Below are 16,970 nucleotides of genomic sequence, written 5' to 3' on the forward strand. Positions count from 1 at the left end.
GTAAGTCTTTAGTCGAATAGAAATAACTGGCAAGAGATCTCAAGTGAGGTGCAATCAGCTTGACGGGACTTCAGTCTCAAGTCCCAAGTCCCTCATGGTGGAGCAGAACTAAATTATTTGGCACGCAAGAATACTGTCCCCTATCTTGTTCGTTTGTGCCGTGCCAAGATTGTTGCAAAAGTAACGCGCATGAATGTATACGTCAGTTTGCAACAAGCCATCCGCTTTGACGTCTTCCGGGAGAAGGTTAAGAATCTCGTAACAATAATATAGTAAAGCAAAATCTGCGTTGAAAAAAAGGACTGCCTCCTACAGAGGATGGTCGAATATTACTATTCGGCGCTGTTGTTAAATTCAGACTTTAGGCTTAAATTTAACAAAAATATCAAAATTATACCAAACGTAATCATTCGACGCGTCCCTCTCCCAAACAAAATCTTTATTAACCATCTCCAGGTCCATCTCCACCAAAATCTTGCTGACCATCAACCGTATAGACTGCAGTGCCATCTCCCTACCGATACACGCCCTCGGCCCGACCATGAACGGACGCCACGCGCTCCTCACGTCTTGGCGCCAGGGCAGCTCGTCCTGCTCCCCTGGCACCCACCTTTCTGGCCGGAACGCATGCGGCTCGGCCCAGTACTGAGGGGACCGGCCGATTGACCACGGGTCAGCCGAGACCATAACGCCAGGCGGCACGTACAAGCCGTCGACCACAGCGCCGGGGGAAATGCGATGCGATCCCCGGCCATTGATGGGAGGGAGCAGCCTCAACGTCTCCTGTATCACGGCGCCGAGATATGGTAGCTTGAGCGTGGCGGTGGCCGTCACCTTGTCCTTGCTGGGAAACGCGTCGCGCAGCTCGGCTGTCAACCGACCCAAGCTCGACGGGTGTTTAAGCAGCAGGTAGAAAAGGGCCGAAATGGTGGCCGCCGTGGTGTCGTAGCCCACCATGGCGAAGAGGGCAGAGTTGCTAAGCATCTCTTCGGACGTGAGGTTGGCGCTTTCTTTGGCTGCCATGATGGCTGTCAAAAAATCCTTACGGGCACCATCGTGGTCGTCGATCCACCTGGTGATGCGTCAGTAAAACATATTGGCGATTCGACCGTCGGAGCCGCTTGGTTTCAGGGGCTAGGATGGCAGGGGATGATTCAGTAACCTCACTCACTGCTTGAGCTTATTCATAAGGAGGAAGTGCCTCGGTTTCCGATATACAATGGGCGTGATAATGATCGGTAGGGTTGCAAGACGTCCAATGATGGGAATTTCCGTTAAAAACTGACAGAGTTCAAGCAATGGCGCCCCAGTTGCGTATGTACTTTTAAGGTGCTCGTATTTATCTTTTGTCAAATTGTTTAGCCATTATACGAAATGCGCCCTTGCTGTTCGTAGGGTCTGATCTCATCTTACCACGCTGGTGCCGCATTAGAGGCTCCCCAAATGACAAATCACCAACAATGTCCCAAATCATAACCGCCACGTTCTCGGACAAGTTGAACACGGCCTCATGATCCTTGGATGAGATGGACATTATTTTCTTCACCTCCTTGTCGATGTGATACTGTCCGATCCCCTCTTGCTCAAGTAGGGACTTTGCTGTAAATGCTGGCTGCAGTGCGTTCCGCAGCCTCTTGTGGGTTGCCTTATCGTGCGTGCTCAGAAGGTTTGGGGCCGACCAGACCAGCCTGGCCAGAAGGGACTCAATGGTGCCATTTTTAGTGAAGATGGGGTGGCTTGGCGGCGGGTTGTGGATGGCCTTTAGGGCTTCCTCGGTCGCGAACGAGAGTTCATTGGGGCCAACTCTTACCACAGGCCCTGAGTTTGCATCCCGCATTAGAAGGAGGATTCTTGCATCTGCTTAGATAGGAACACACGGCTCTTACCATATTTTGCATGCAAGGCTTCAATGTCATTGTTGTGCCTGTGGCGATTCACAGAGCTCATCAGCCAGAACTTATTGTCGATTAGTATTCCAAGGCGTGTTTTCCATACTCCCCCTTACATCGTCGATTCTCAAACCAACTTTCATGATTGTAGCCCATACTGGGACTTACAGGAGTGGTCTTGGCCCAGAATGGTCCATCAATGTGGGCGATGGGATGAAACCAGTAGTTATAAATGAATAGGGCAGTTGCCAGTACAATAAACTGTGGAGTCAGTCAGCACATGATATTACGGTGGACTGGTCAGAGGTGAGGGCAGGTAAAGCACTAACTGTCTCGGTCCCAAAAGCTATCAGCTTTAACCAAGCAGGGAATTGTAGGTCGCAATTAGGAATAGATACCAGGGCAACAACATTTCTCGCAGGCTGATTTGAAAGTGACATGATATATAAGTGAAGAAATTTAAAATATATGGTGAATATATGGTGAAAAGGTGTTTAAAGGATGCTTGGCTTGTAACAATACATATGGTAGGATATTTGTAACGGACAGCTTAGGGGCCTGCATTTATATCGGGTGTTGTTACATATCAGGGAATGTAAGAGGAAAGGGATAACTGTTATAGACTCGGCCAGTACGAAAGCGTCGAGGCGCCGAGCTTATTTGTGATGGGTAGGACGAGAATTAACAAATTTGAATGTGTGTATCTCTTTGAAACCGTACAAACCGAATTTCCATGTGATATTTGGGTGGGTGATAAGTTTCGGGCTAGTAATGGGAGAATATTTCCCCAAACATTCAAGGCACGGACTCATGTGTGAGATAATAAATGTCAAGATATTTACAGTTTTCATAAGTATATTCCAAAGGGCCGGTACAGACATCGAATTAATTTCGAAAGATTATACCGAAGCTTCCAGAACCTCAAACCACCAGGAATATTGGATGTGTGAGGCAGTATTCTGTACAGTATGTGAATAAAATCCGACGACGTAAATGAATTCGGGTCCAATGGTGGCATGTGTTTAAAATCATTCTGTATCTTCTATACCGTGCAGAGGTGTTCACATTTCGGTCGGCAACCTTAAAATGAAAATTCAAAAAGTTATTGTACACCGTATACTGTTCCAGAAAAAAGCCATGACGAGGCACAAATGCGAAAAAACAATCTGAAATTAGCAATGAATTTATTCAGGCTTGAAGCTGGTTCCGGGTTATTGTACTCCTAACCTTCTCTTTGGGTGCTAACTTATATTACAGTAGTTGTGGCTGGGACGGGAGGTCCCAGTGCGAGGCCGGACGTCTGAAAACAGCGAGCTTGAGAAGTCCGACATATGGGAACGCGGTGCGCTTGCGGGTACGTCGAGGAGCCCAGTAAAAAGGGGAAGAAACGCAGGCAAGCATTTATTTTAAAGTTTCTGGTCAAATCTTCGAAATACGAAGGTTAACGTCTGGTTGGCTTTTGGATTTCTAGATCGTCCTTACAATGGTACGAGCGGAGATAAAGTTTGAATGTTATCGGGCTTTGGTGCTACGACGGAACTCCTGCAGGGATGGTAAGAAACAGGTTACCAACGCTTTTACCTGAGTTGAAGCGAAGACGCATGGGCCCTTTTCGTAGTGAAGTAAGATAAATTTAGTTCAAATATCATAAACATATTTCCTGTTTGTTGTATTTGTTTTCCTAGTCATAGATGAGAAGACATCACTTTTAACACTGTTACAACTGCAGAAATCATGTTTGGGACAATCTCTTACGATGCAAAGGCCAAGGAGCCCCGCTTTGTGGAAAGCGAAGAACCTGCCGCAAATATGCAGAGGTATAAAAGGGATAGGACACCGCATGTGGCGTGTGAATACTGTCGAACAAGAAAAGTACGTCCTGTCAATCGATTGGAACTATGCTTTGGCTGCCGTTCAGTCGTTTTTCCTTTTTCAATTGCTTGGTTTCCTTTCTATTTTCGCTCGAGAGCTTGTTGTTCCCAGTTGCTTTCAATTACAGTTAGGAACCTATACCGATAACTAAAACTCAACTTTGTTCACTTCTGGCAGCTCAAGTGTTCCGGGCAATTGACGGGCTGTGAAAGATGTGCAGCTCTGGCCTTAAAATGCGTTTACCCTCCTACCGCCGAGGGACGCAAGTCAAAAAGGTCGAGTTTAGGAGCCGGGGCTAGCGCTTCCGAGAGTCCAGCAAAGCGATGGGCCGTCGACGGGGTTATAAAGCCACAAGACCTTGACAAACGGCGGCACTCGAGCCCGGTGAGGGAGGCAAGGGCTGAGATTACAGCCCGTGGCAGTTATCGACAAGATGATATTATGTCGGACTTCATGGCTGCATACGCCGAGCGCATGAGTAGCAGCTGCGACGACTTCCTGCGCGCTGGAAGTGCCGAATATTTCACAATGAGGGACCTGAACGACAGTCCCATATTAGACTGGGAGCTGGAAAGCACGTTCATGTCACCATCAGCAATATTTTCAGTCGAAGCTGGGGCTAAATCAGGTCCCAGGGCACAGTCCAGCAACAATTCAGCTTCATCGACGCTCCAGGAGACACTTGATCCACTTCCCGCAGAGAACCCTAACCGCAGCCTGGTGATACAAGCGCCGCAGCCGGGAGAATCTTGCATTTGCAAAAGTATTGTCAACACTGGCCCGGCAAGTGTTTACAATACTAACTTTGTCGCAACACCAAGCTCCATCTCTTCTAGTACGACCAATGGCTCCACGTCTGTCCGTGTGCCCACAACAGAATCTGAAAGAAGTTCGACCTTGTCTAGCGGCGAGCGAGACCTGCAACGAGACAATCAGCATCAAGAGCAGCCACGAAAGAGCGATACGGGAGAGCCAGCGGAGATGGAAGTCGAGAAGCCTTGCAACTGCCTCCGCAAAACGGCATGTTTACTCGAGCACCTGAGCACTAGTGTCGTAGACGGTGTCGGTATCCAAGAAATCGACGTACTACTGTGCTGCTCCCGGCAGGCCTTACGAGGCTGTCAAGCCGTGGCGTGCTGCAACACTTGCTCAACCCGGTCCGAGATCGTAACCTTGCTGGCCATGGCGGCGCAGTATCTTAGCATGGTCCTGTCCAAGATGGCTAGTGCCTGCGAGGAGCCCGGCGACACGCTGCCACGCATATGCTGCAAGTCAAACGGGAATAAAGAGGATGGAGATGATGTCAATTATGATGACGGCGAGAGATGCCGAAAAGCGAACCAGTTTGATGGGCAGCAGCAGGAACGAATTGGCAACACCCACGGCACTGCCGACATGTGGTTCCGGTCTTACAAAATTGACACGGCTAGGGAGGTGCGGCAGGCAGTCACGGGCCTAGTCATGGTGCAGCTCATGGACCTGCGTCAACTGTTAAACGTCCTTAAGGTTCTGTCAGGGACCAAGGTCGCAGCTCTGGGGACCTTGTCCCAGGTCGAGGGGAAGGTTTCGGAGATCCGTGAGCGGCTCTCCGCTTGCGGATCCGCACTATGGGCTAAAGGGATCAACGCCGAGGGCAGGGAGTATTTTCTGCAGAAAGTCTGACGTAGTTATGGGGGTTGGAGGAAGGTAGGAATTCAGATGACTAGCACTTAAACGTAACAAAACCGGGAAGCAAAAGACGAGATGAGTTCGGGTCGGAGTACGGCAGGTGGGATAGTTACATTACGCTAAGCAAATCTTGGCAACTCCAGTACATCTGCAATAAAAACTTTAGCGGAAGATAACACCGAGACTCTTCATCAGTCATGAGCCTAGGACAGGGTAGATCGGTGTCGAAGAAGTAAAGCAATCAAAAAAAAAAAGTTTTATCGCGGTGCCATGGTGACGTCCCAAAAATGAGAGCATGAACTACAATTGCCGGGATTGAGCAAATAACGCCTACCGAGTAGCATTGGGAGAATTGAATATATACCAATGTGCACATGCGACAGCCGAAAACACAGTTCAATTCCCAAAACGACCATTCCGAGTAACTTTAGTGACAAAGCAACGCGGAAGACCTTGAAGATTCCCCATCCCGCTGCATCTCCTACATCTCCTCGAAGAAAACATACTCTCAAATAATCCGCCTCCTGGCTTTGGGAGATGATTATACGAAACTTAAAATTGAAGTTAAAAGCATCTATACTGAATACATGGTTTGATGGTCTCCTAACAACCACGTACACCACTGCCACCGCCTAAATCTACATCCTGGGTGGGCTGCAACAGCAGCGACATGATTATGGCGTGCCACCCTTTTAAAAGGGGATGCCGGGGTTTGAGGAAGAAATTTTACCGAATTCTTCGCCAAATGTAAAAAGAATCTCCGTCAATAACTTAGTATAACGATCTGATTGAGTCCACGGACCTCTTTGGTTGGCAGGCAGACCTTGCTGAAGGTCAGTCAATAGATTACCGCGAGTTTGAAGCGGAGACTGAAATATCTCCGTACGAATTCGCCTCTCCGCTGACCTATACCGCTTTTGTGCATTCGGACATTGAATTTACCGTGCTGTTGTCAGCCGCCGCGCACACGCTCTCGGCCGAGGCCAAAGTCCTGCCTGGAGGCAACGTTGAGTTGTGGGGCATGCTGGTGGTAACGTTGATGGTCATGGTTAAAAAACAACAAAATGTAGACGAGGTCCCGGGAGCCGGCGTGCCGCAGCTATAGGTTTCTTATACCGGCCGACAAAACCGAAAATGGGATACAGGTAAAGGGTCCTCGCACCTTTCACAGCATCAAGCTAGCCGTCGGGGGTAGGTTAAACAGTGGCGTTTAATTCGACCAGGAGAGATTTGAGTTTTTGGGAGCTTGATATACATATTTGGAGGCTGACCACTAAGGATATCCGTATTGAGGTTTATTGAATTAAAGATACATTTCCAAGAGGGAACTTAGTGCCTCACTTGATAACAAGTGCGTTGACTCCCGGGAGGAACAAGAGTTCTGTTAAGTCATATTATTTGGTCATGACGGCATCCGCCTCAGGACTTCCCAGTAGGCAGACTGAAATCACATGTCCCATGATTTATATCATATGAGATGCTCTATGTTCTACTTACAATATACATACCTAGGTTATTTATTTATGACGTATCAGGTTGATGTTCCCTCTCTCAACTTCCCCCCTCTGTGAATCGCCCCCATCCCCAACTTGCCTGCGACACTCGGTTGTTGACAAGTACTTGCTCTGCAATTCGGAGAGGAGGAAAATGCCCGCCGTATCTTTCCTAAGTCTCTCGGCCTCCGAAGTATTGAGTTGTTGTGTTCTAATCATCACACGCGTTTTCAAGAGCCTCTTTCGCCACGGTTGTCGCCACAACATTGCTAATGCCTGTGATTTCAATGGCAAGCTTACTAATTGTCGTGTCCCCGAGAAGGGCAAAGACAGAAATCTCACTTTGCCATGCGCGCATGATGAAATTCTTGAATTCAACCGCTTTGAGAGAGTCGACTTTTTGCAAAGTGGCGTTAATCTGGCATTCTCTGCGCGAATATGCAAAATGTCAAGCAAATAAAGCCCGGGAGTAAAAAGAACAGATGGGCATAACGGTACGACTTACTTCCGTAGTCAAATAGTGGCTTGCTGCTGTCAATGTCATCGCTCTTCATCCCCATCGCTTCCGCAACGAGACCTTTCAGCGTCCTTTGCACCACGGCCACCGCGTCTACCGATGTAGCGGCAGACTTGAGCGCCATCTCGGCGGCCCCTGGCGACAACAGCGACCTGTCACCATCAACATCCGCGTCGGCATCACCGGTGGTCTCCTGGCGTCGCACCCGGTGCTCGAACTTGCGATCGTTCATCCACTGACCCGGCATGGCAACCACCCCCTCACCCAGTCCGACCACGATGTGGGACGGGAAACCTCGCCGCTCGTCGCGACTCCGCATTGCCGCCTCCAGCACCGCTGTCAGTCGCGCAGTTGTCGTCTGCAGACCGCGCCAGCCGTGGTCATACATGGACAAGTAAGACGTCATATCCGGTGCTGATTTGTTATCTCCCTTTCGTTCCAGGGCCGCCACCGTCGAGCTAGAGCCCGGTTCTGTAAAATGTGACGAGTCCGCCACCAGCCCCACGTCAAGAGAGACCAGGTTCGCCCCAGGACTCGCGGCGCTGGCTACCGCGTCCAGGAACGCATTACCCGCGGCGTAGTTGGCTTGTGCGGCGTTGCCCACGATGCAAGTGATTGATGAAAGCAAGATGAAGAAGTCGAGGCTCTGGGGGCGTGCCGTGCGGGCGAGGTTGAGCGTACCTGCAATCTTGGGACTCGTCGACCGTTGCCACATGTCAAAGGTCATTCGGTCGAAGATGGAGTCCTGCAGTACCATGGCGCACTGTACAATCCCTTTGATAGGACCATGCTTGGCTATGGAATTGAATGCCTCTCGTACCTGTTTTTCGTCGCAGATGTCGCATTTGACGGCTTCAATCGTGCAATTTGGATAGTCGTCCGCAAGACGGTCGAGGCGCTCGTCTATTCGGGCGCTCCGGCCCGACCGGGACAATAATGCGACGTGCCGGGCGCCGCGGGCCACCATCATCGCGGCCATACTTAGACCTAGGGCGCCAAGGCCACCTGCCAGGATGTAAACCCCAGAAGGGTCAAGTGTCAGGGTTGGTGGTGGGCGGGGAATGGTTAATACTTGAGCGTCTCTGTCAAGGGAGACGACCATCTTGCCATAATGGGCCCGCGTTTCTAGTCTGCCGAGCGCCTGTCTAGCCTCTGATGCCTGGCAGACGGTCAGTGGGCTGGCCGGTGTGAACGACGGCACTTTTGAAAAGAGCGCCTGGGCGAGTATGGGTTTAGCATGCATGAGTTTGCCAACGTCAACCCGATGGTAAGAGGCGTGGGATCTTGTTGCTGGCATTCTGGGCGAAGTACTGCCGTGTGACAGATCGATATACACGCCAAAGTCCGCTAGGCACTCCAGGGAGGCTCCGGCGGCATGATCTGGCCGTGAACCCAAGATGACATCCATACCTTCGCCTCCTGTGGCGTAAGCAATGCTAGCAACGTAGCCGTTATCTTTGCTATCAAAAACACGACTGTTTGGGATGCCATATTGCTGCATCAGCAAGTTTCTCTTCTCGGTCGAGCTGACGGTTGCCCATATCTCGGCACCTAGCGACGTCGCAACCTGGATAGCAGCCTGCCCCAGCCCGCCCGCTGCACTATGGATCAGGACGCGTTGGCCCCTCTCAAGTTTGGCCACCTGAGAAAATGCATACTGCGCCGCGATGAGAGAGACGAACCCAAGACCTGCTGCCTTGGAGGGCTCGACTGCGTCGGGAATTGGGATGCACCAAGATGATTGGACAGTGACATGGGTTCGAAAGCAGCCTTGGGTCAGCACCAACACCGTCTGCCCAGGCCGCACTGACGTCACGTCGGGAGCCTTCCTCTTCACAACACCAACAGCCTCACTGCCAGGTGGAGATGTGACACGAGCAACCGAAATGTCGGACCCTCCGAGGCCTACAAAGCTCACTTCGACCTGAACCTCGCCGTCGCGCAGGGGCAGTGAAGCCTGATCGTCGTCTACCCATACTTCGTCCTCCCCAGGGGCGCTCCGCAGCTGCAGAGGAACGCCACAGTGCAGAGATCCCATCGATGGGGCTGGCCTGCAGCCCTGCGACCAGTCCACGACGGCATCGACCGCCCTTTCTGCCAGCAGTCTGGGGATGAAAACCCTGCTGTCCTTTTCGGCAAACTCCATATCAGGGAGTCTACCATCAGCCGCGTCTCCTGGAGCCAAGGTTTCAATCCACACGTCGAGTAAAAGCCTCGCTCCCGTCACCGACCCGACGTCGAGCGTGATTGAGACGTCCAAGTGCGGTAGGACGATGTGAGCGTATTCGGTACGCATTACCCTCAGGAGCCCCTGAGTCGGCGCGAATTCGACGCCACGTGGTGCGCTCCAGTGGTCCATGAGGCCGCCTCGGGTGACCCAGAAGAGGTGCTTTGGTGCGTTACGCATAAGAGTTTGGAAGTTGGCAAGGTCTTCTTCGCCCCAATCTACAACCCAGGGCTCTTGAGCTTCGACTAGGGAGATGACGTGCTTTCCTTTAAGCTTGCTTAGTTCAGGGCCAAGTGATATAAGCTCTACCGAAACACCTTGACTGCTAAGTATACTACCAATATTGGGGAGGATCTTGCAGGCGGTATGGCTGAGCTTGGCTTTTGTCGTCAGGAGATAAACAGTTCTTGGTAACTGTGTCCTGGCGGGCAGGATGCGGTGGCTTATCAAGAGGCGGGTGGTGTTTGGTCCTTGCACAAATACTAAATTTCGAAACCCTGCTTCGTTCTTGGCTCCAACGGCTGAGGTATGTTGTGTTTCCTCTATACCCGGTCCGCTTTCAACCGAGCCAACTTTTGCAAAGTATCCACCAGGCTTGACAGCTTTGTGCATGTGGTCCAATGGGTTGCCGTCGATGCAATATTCTACCACGAGATCGTAGGTAGAATCATTAATTTCCTGACTACTTCTCTCAAAAGGCTGTATTTGGCGACTGCTGAGCAATTCTTGGCTTCGACAGAGACGTCTCTTTTGGTGCTCGGAAGTGGCAACGACGATATGTGAACGAATGCTACATTCTCGATGCCCAACTCGTCTTGCGATCGCCTGAGCGCATCTGAGGCTCGGGTTGACCAGCAAAACGTCGAGGTCGGACTGCTTGAAGCACAGCTTGTCAACCCAGTCAATCAAGTAGTCATCCAAGTCATTGGTGATTTTAGGCTTGCCCTGGCCATCGAATCTGTGAAAGGCGACATCTTCCTTCCACTTCACAGAAGCACAGCTACCCACTTCGCCGGGCACATCAGCCAAATCTGCCACGGCATCAGAAGAAGAGGATTTGCCAATATGCCTAGCTACGAAGCCTCGTCCGATAATCATGGGCGCGGACCACTTCTGGTCCGAAACGATGAGATCCCCGACGGCTTCCCTCCCGTTAAAACTGGTGCGGCGCGCAAAGCCTTTGAATGCGTGTCCCGGCGTTACGGGTTGACCAGCAGCGGCTGATGCTACGAACAAATACTCAATAGAGAATGGGACCGCCGCCTCGGTGAGCGCTGTCCCGTCGCCCATGGCCGCCAGCAGGAGATGGAAGACGGCGTCCAGAGCCGCAGGGTGAATGGCCGCAGGCGGGTATTCATAGTTCATGGGCATGTGTGATGCCGTGTCTGGTACTCGAACCTCACCAACCGCAGTGAATCTGCCGGGGAGGGAGCTTAGCCTTGTGACGTTACGAAACAGCGGACCGTATTCCATTCCGACTGCAGAGAGCCCATCGTAAAACTCTTCGACGTTTATATCCTGAAGGCCTTGAGACTGGTTGATTTGATTGAATTGCTGCCTTAGGATGTTCGATTCCAAGTATGGGTTTCCCTCACCCATGTCGCCGCCGTCCGAGTCCACGACATACTCAGGGGTCACCAGCCCAAAGCAATGCCTTGTCCATGACGTCTGGGTGCCGGTTAAAGAATAGATTGTGAAGCTCCACTCTCCAGCTAGGGCGGTTGGGTGCATTGATAACCTGGTTTCAACTGAGCTATCCGCCGTCCAGGGCACTAACAGTCCCCTTTCAAAGGATACAGATCGGAATTTGAATCCTCGCAACCCCCTGTCCCCATGCGCTAGCCTATTCAGCCCTTCCATGGCCATAACAAGCATCCCAGCTGCCGGGTAAAGGACCGTGCCTGTGATGCAGTGGTCCTCGATCCAAGGGTTCTCCGAAAGCCTGAGATGGTTCCGCCACACCGGCTCGCTTGGGTTAAACATCTCTATCGCCACGCCTAGCAAGTCCGTTCGTGGGCCCCCGGTGGGATAACGTGCCGACCTGGATGATGCACCCTCGCACCAGTATGAGCGCTCATGATTCCAGGGGTAAGACGGCAGGTCGGGGAGGACTTTTGGCCTTCTCAGGTCTTGGCTCAGTTCCGCATCCGTAGTGATTCTCCCGTTAACCCGGGCCAAATCTACCGGCAGCCCAAGGCTCCAAAGTTTTCCAGCTGCCTCCATAGCCCCCTCGATGGCACTTTTGCCTCGTGAGAGCATCGAGATAACACTGGTATCTTTCACGGTCCTGCTTCTGCTAACTCGCACAATATCCCGCATAGGATTTTGCAGCGCGCCGTGCGGCCCAATTTCGAGCAGCGGCCCCCAGCGAGCGTTGAGGCTCTCCGCGCCCGTAGTCGGCGACGTGGTCAGCAGCTTCTCGAGCGCGGCGCTGAATCGCACAGGTCCGCACATATTTCGCACCCAGTACTCGGGCTGGAGCTCCTTCGGGTTTACAAGTGCCTCACCCGTGACGCAAGAGAACATGGGACACGTCTGCGGCCCCGTATCTATCACGCCCATCTCGTTCAGGTACCTCTGTGCCACGGACTCCATATGTGGGGAGTGATATGCCGTCTGGATGCGGAGTTTGCGCGCGAACCGCCCCTCGGCGACCAAAATAACCGCCAGCTCGTCTATGACCCCCGAGTCGCCAGAAAGTGTGACACTGTTGGGGCTGTTGATGCAAGCTACGACCGCCACTCCAGATGTTTTGCCCGTGCAAACTTTGGAAATATATCCCATTGCCTCCTCGTGGGAGCAGCCGGCCGCAAGCATGGCCCCACGCTGTTGCACCGCCGCGGAGCAGATGCCCCTGACATATGCGACCTTGATGGCGTCCCGATGTGACAGCACACCGCTTGCGTACGCCGCTGCGATTTCGCCGCTCGAGTGCCCAATAGTTGCTATGGGCAGGATCAACCACTCACGCAGAAGGTCAACCATGGCCAGCTGGAGTGCCGTGCAGAGCACCTGACTGTACTCCGGTTTATCGATATTCGACTCGTCGGTTGGTCTCGCCAGCTCTGTGACGACATCCCAATTGCAGCCGAGGTCGATCAAAATCCGCTGCGTGGTTTCTAAACTCGCTCTGGCAGGCGCCGCATTGGTGACAAGATCTATGCCCATGCCCGCCCACTGTGCACCCTGGCCCGTAAAGACGAAGACGACGCCTTTGGACTTGCCCACCCGTGTAGCTTTCGGGAGGCCCTGGTTAAGCTTGGAGAGGAGGCTAACGGTACTAGCTGCGATGGCAAAGGTTCGGCGTTCCAAGTGGGAGCGGCGCTGCGTGAGGGTATATTCCAGGTCTTGGAGAAAGTGTTCCTGCTCTGGGATCGCCGAGCTGACCGTTGCGTAATAGGCTTTGACGAGCTGCTCTAAACTGGATTCATGCTGCGCGCTGAAGGGCAGCAAGATGGGCACTTTGAGTCGACGATGGGGCATATCCGGGCTCTGGGGCGTATCCCAAGCTTCAAACCCGCTCTCCTGCTCCCCGAAACTAACGCCTGAGTCTGAAGCCGGGTAAAGAGCTTCAGGAAAAGCCACGGTGGAGTGGTTTCCTTGCAAGCCACGGTCGACCAGATAATGGTACACGTCATCGAGGATAACATGAGCGTTGGCCCCGCCAAACCCAAAAGAATTTACAGAAGCGCGCCTTTGGCCCCTGGTTGGCCATGGCATCGTTTCCGAGACGAGTGCTAACCGCCGCTCCTCCAACTTCAGCTTTGGGTTAACCTTTGTTACGTCAACTGTTGGAACAAGGATGCCATTTTCAAGGCACATGATAACCTTTAATACCCCAGCCAGTCCGGAACATCCCTCGGTGTGAGAAACGTTACCCTTGACGCTACCGATGTACAGTGGCAAATCCGAAGGGCCCCGGCACGCACCCAACGTCGCCGCAATGGCTGAAACCTCGATTGGATCGCCGAGTGAGGTGCCGGTGCCGTGGGCCTCGCAGTAATGCGTTCCTGCAAAGTCCAGCCCAGCCGCTGCGTAAGTGCGACGGATTAGGTCCGCCTGAGCATCGGCGCTCGGGGTGGTAATATTGGGAGCCCTACCGCCGGCGTTGGCGCCCGTGGCCCTAACGATCGCGCGGATGTTATCGCCATCGCGCACCGCGTCGGATAACCTTTTAACCACAAGGCAGGCGATGCCCTCTCCGCGCGCGTAACCATTTGCGCGGGCGTCGAAGCTGTGCGAGACCCCATCGGGGCTGAGCATGTGCATATCGCTCAGTTGGGTCATAAAGTTCGGGTGAAGTATCAGATTAACGCCTCCAACAAGGTTCTGTTCGCCAGGTATTAGCAACCTCTCCAAGGGCATTGATTGGCAAACGAGTTATGTTTGGAAAAGAAAAGAAAGCACATGCCATATCTGTCTCTCCGGCGCGTAATGACTGGCATGCTAGATGTAGCGCATATAAACTTGATGAGCATGCAGTATCCAGCGTCAGGCTTGGACCCCTGAGCCCATAAAACCACGAAATGCGATTTGCCGTCATGGCCTCGCTGGTGGCTGACGCTGCCATGCGGCCATTCTCGAGTGGATCTCTCGTGGACAACATCTCGTAGTCGTTGGTCATGCAGCCCACGTAGCAGCCAGTCTGCGAGTTCGAAAGGGATTCGATTGGAATCCCAGCTGGCGTTCAACCGGGGATTAGCACTAGCCTATGTACCAAAAAATGTTACCATCAACTGGTGCCAGTCCACTCACCATTCTCTAAACTCTCATAACTGACCTCCAACAGCAGCCGTTTCATGGGATCCATGCAGGCCGCCTCTTTGGCCGTGATTGAGAAGAAGGGTGCGTCAAACAGCGACACATCCTCCTTGAGAAAACAGCCATGCATTGTGTGCATCTATGGAGTGAGTCCAAGTTAGGGTCAAAGCGGGCGAAGTGAAAATCGCAAGCTCCTGTAATGACTTCACTCACAGTGCCTCTCCTATCAGGGTCTGGATGGTACCAATCTTGTGCGTCCCATCTATCCTTTGGGATTGTCGATCTTCCCGTCCTGGCATTCTTGAGCATTTCCCAGAATCCTTCTGGGGATGAAGCTTCACCGGCGAAACGACATGCAGTGCCGGTGATGGCGATGGGTTCCTGGTTATGCTGAAATGGTGACATTGTGTTGGAAAGCGAGACCTGAATGTTTAAATTTCCGTCGTTCGCGGTGCTACTCCGGCAAAGCGCATGAATTTACCCGCATCTTCCAAAAAAAGAAGTGAGAAAGGTATAGTCAATAGACTTCCACTATTTAATATGCGTCTTTGCTCTAGTTCTCAAGGATCAGTGCAAAGAACGGAGGGCACTCGTCTACAAGTGCTTTCTCATATCAGAAGAGACAATATCCAGTTTGTTCATTTATGCTATAGGATCCGACAAAACTACAAACTTTGCAATGCCCGATGTTGTGAAACCAACCCACCAGCCGGTGCCTGGAAACTGCGTCGAAAAAGGGATGTAATATCATCGGTCCGAGCCCAATAGGGAAATGGCGAATCATGTTTGTTTCCCCCAATGGCACACTTGAAATCGAAATTTGAATGAATCCTACCTCTGAAAATGATAAAGTTGTTAGATGACGTAAAGTCAGGGCATGAGGCTTAGTTGGGCCAAGACTCCCAAGAGTAAGGAAGTGGCACTATCGGCGATGATAACTATATGATTGCTCGATCGCTCTATTGGGGATTCAGATATGAATCATGGATCAGTATAGATAATCTACAGAGTGATTTCCTTATGAACCACCGTCCCCAGGAAATTAAAGTTCTAAAGATCGATCGATCGCCTATTCTTATTGACAGATGTTTTTTTTTAACCCAAATCAGTATGGTGCCGGGTGCATTTACAGCTGCATTTATAGATAGATGGCTCAAATATTGTCCTTGCTTGGCCACACTCGCATGTAGCTTGCATTGCTTGAAGTTGTGTTTATCTTATACGGTCTTTCTGCATCGTTTTTTTTCTTCCAGGTCAGATCAACACCATTCAAAGCATTCCCGTTTTACAACTTCATACTTGTACCCCGCTCAAAAAAGCAACCTGGGGGATAGTTGCGCATAACATTAACGATGTTACGAATGCGCATCCTAGCATTACACGGCGTGGGCTGCTCTGCTAATATTTTCCGTGCCCAACTCTTCACTTTTATACGGGCTGTACAAGATTACTACGAAGTTGTGTGCATCGATGGCTTTTTCGATTCTCCTCGCGGACCCTGTAAGTCACGCCAAGATATTTTCCACCCAGTCTAGTGTTTTAGCTATCATGCTAAGCATATATCGCCCAAATAAGGTATCGACAAAAATGATCCGGGCCCTTTTTACTCCTTTACGCGAGGGTATTCTCCCGGTGATATACAGGAAGCCCACAGCCGCCTTAGGGACGTCATTGCGGAGCAAGGACCATTCGACGGTATTATGGGTTTTAGTCAAGGCGGATCCATAGCGTTGTCCTATTTGTACCAGCAACAGCGCGAAGGCCTCGACCCGGATCTCAAATTCGCCGTTCTGCTGTCCTCGGTGGTTCCTTTTTCAGCCGATCCCCGTACCCACGAGAAAGCAATCAAACACATATTCTGCGACCAGGACTACCACCCTGAATCCCTGCCTCAGGATCCATCATCAGTGGCGGCAGTAGCCGAGACAATGAAGGAAGTTCTATCGCGCACCTTTGCGGCTTCGTGCAGCATTGGCGCCACGGCCGCCGGCTACGACAATCGGCTCTTTTTCCGACCGGGGGCGGATCCATCGGGCGTGCCGCGCGTGCTGCACCCGCGCCTCCTGGCTGCAGGTGATGATTCTCTCGGCATGCCGACGGTGCACGCGCATGGCCGCAGAGACGATGCAGCGATGAAGGAGATGGCCGAAGCGGCGCGTGGCATATGTGACCCTCGACTGGCTAAGCTGCTGGTACACTCGGGTGCGCACTGTCCCCCGCAGCGGCCGAGCGACGTCACTGCCCTGGTTCAGGCTGTGCACTGGGCCGTTAGGCAACACCTTGAGAGCGCTCATTTGTGATGATCACTGCTACTTGGGGGCTTTGGGACTATTTGTAGACATAGGAAGAATACTAGCGCGCGTTTATATTTGTACGATACTGCTTACCAAGCTAGCATGAGCATCAACAGATATCATCCTAGCTTTAATGTTGTCCACCAAAATGTTGTTTCCTGTTACAAGCTCAATATAGATCTTAGTTTCTGTCATGTAGCACTGTGGAACAGGTTGATGACGATTGACTGGCAGGGGCGATAGAAAGAA

General features: G+C 51.8%; 5 protein-coding genes across 5 annotated transcripts; 3 read left to right on the forward strand and 2 right to left on the reverse strand.

Annotated features, from left to right (window-relative positions):
- Nucleotides 1-354: 354 nt before the first annotated feature.
- Nucleotides 355-2,329, reverse strand: PgNI_05126 (uncharacterized protein; the record flags this gene model as incomplete). The annotated part of the gene is made up of 6 exons (XM_031125164.1): nt 355-1,072; nt 1,172-1,343; nt 1,414-1,818; nt 1,887-1,956; nt 2,058-2,150; nt 2,219-2,329. 6 exons carry the CDS (start codon nt 2,327-2,329, stop codon nt 355-357), a joined length of 1,569 nt encoding a protein of 522 aa, XP_030983225.1.
- Nucleotides 2,330-3,623: 1,294 nt separating this feature from the next.
- PgNI_05127 (uncharacterized protein) lies at nt 3,624-5,423 on the forward strand (the record flags this gene model as incomplete). The annotated part of the gene is made up of 2 exons (XM_031125165.1): nt 3,624-3,761; nt 3,939-5,423. 2 exons carry the CDS (start codon nt 3,624-3,626, stop codon nt 5,421-5,423), a joined length of 1,623 nt encoding a protein of 540 aa, XP_030983224.1.
- Nucleotides 5,424-6,131: 708 nt separating this feature from the next.
- Nucleotides 6,132-6,534, forward strand: PgNI_05128 (uncharacterized protein; the record flags this gene model as incomplete). The annotated part of the gene is made up of 2 exons (XM_031125166.1): nt 6,132-6,176; nt 6,205-6,534. The coding sequence occupies 2 exons, from the start codon at nt 6,132-6,134 to the stop codon at nt 6,532-6,534; spliced, it is 375 nt and encodes a 124-aa protein (XP_030982018.1).
- A 599-nt stretch (nt 6,535-7,133) lies between these two features.
- Nucleotides 7,134-14,832, reverse strand: PgNI_05129 (uncharacterized protein; the record flags this gene model as incomplete). Its single annotated transcript, XM_031125167.1, has 5 exons — nt 7,134-7,318; nt 7,428-13,982; nt 14,074-14,346; nt 14,422-14,566; nt 14,641-14,832. 5 exons carry the CDS (start codon nt 14,830-14,832, stop codon nt 7,134-7,136), a joined length of 7,350 nt encoding a protein of 2,449 aa, XP_030982017.1.
- Nucleotides 14,833-15,897: 1,065 nt separating this feature from the next.
- On the forward strand, nt 15,898-16,727 carry PgNI_05130 (uncharacterized protein; the record flags this gene model as incomplete). Its single annotated transcript, XM_031125168.1, has 2 exons — nt 15,898-15,927; nt 16,071-16,727. 2 exons carry the CDS (start codon nt 15,898-15,900, stop codon nt 16,725-16,727), a joined length of 687 nt encoding a protein of 228 aa, XP_030982508.1.
- Nucleotides 16,728-16,970: the final 243 nt, after the last annotated feature.

Source organism: Pyricularia grisea, chromosome I, assembly GCF_004355905.1.
Source record: "Pyricularia grisea strain NI907 chromosome I, whole genome shotgun sequence".
NCBI classification, from domain to species: Eukaryota; Fungi; Ascomycota; class Sordariomycetes; order Magnaporthales; family Pyriculariaceae; genus Pyricularia; species Pyricularia grisea.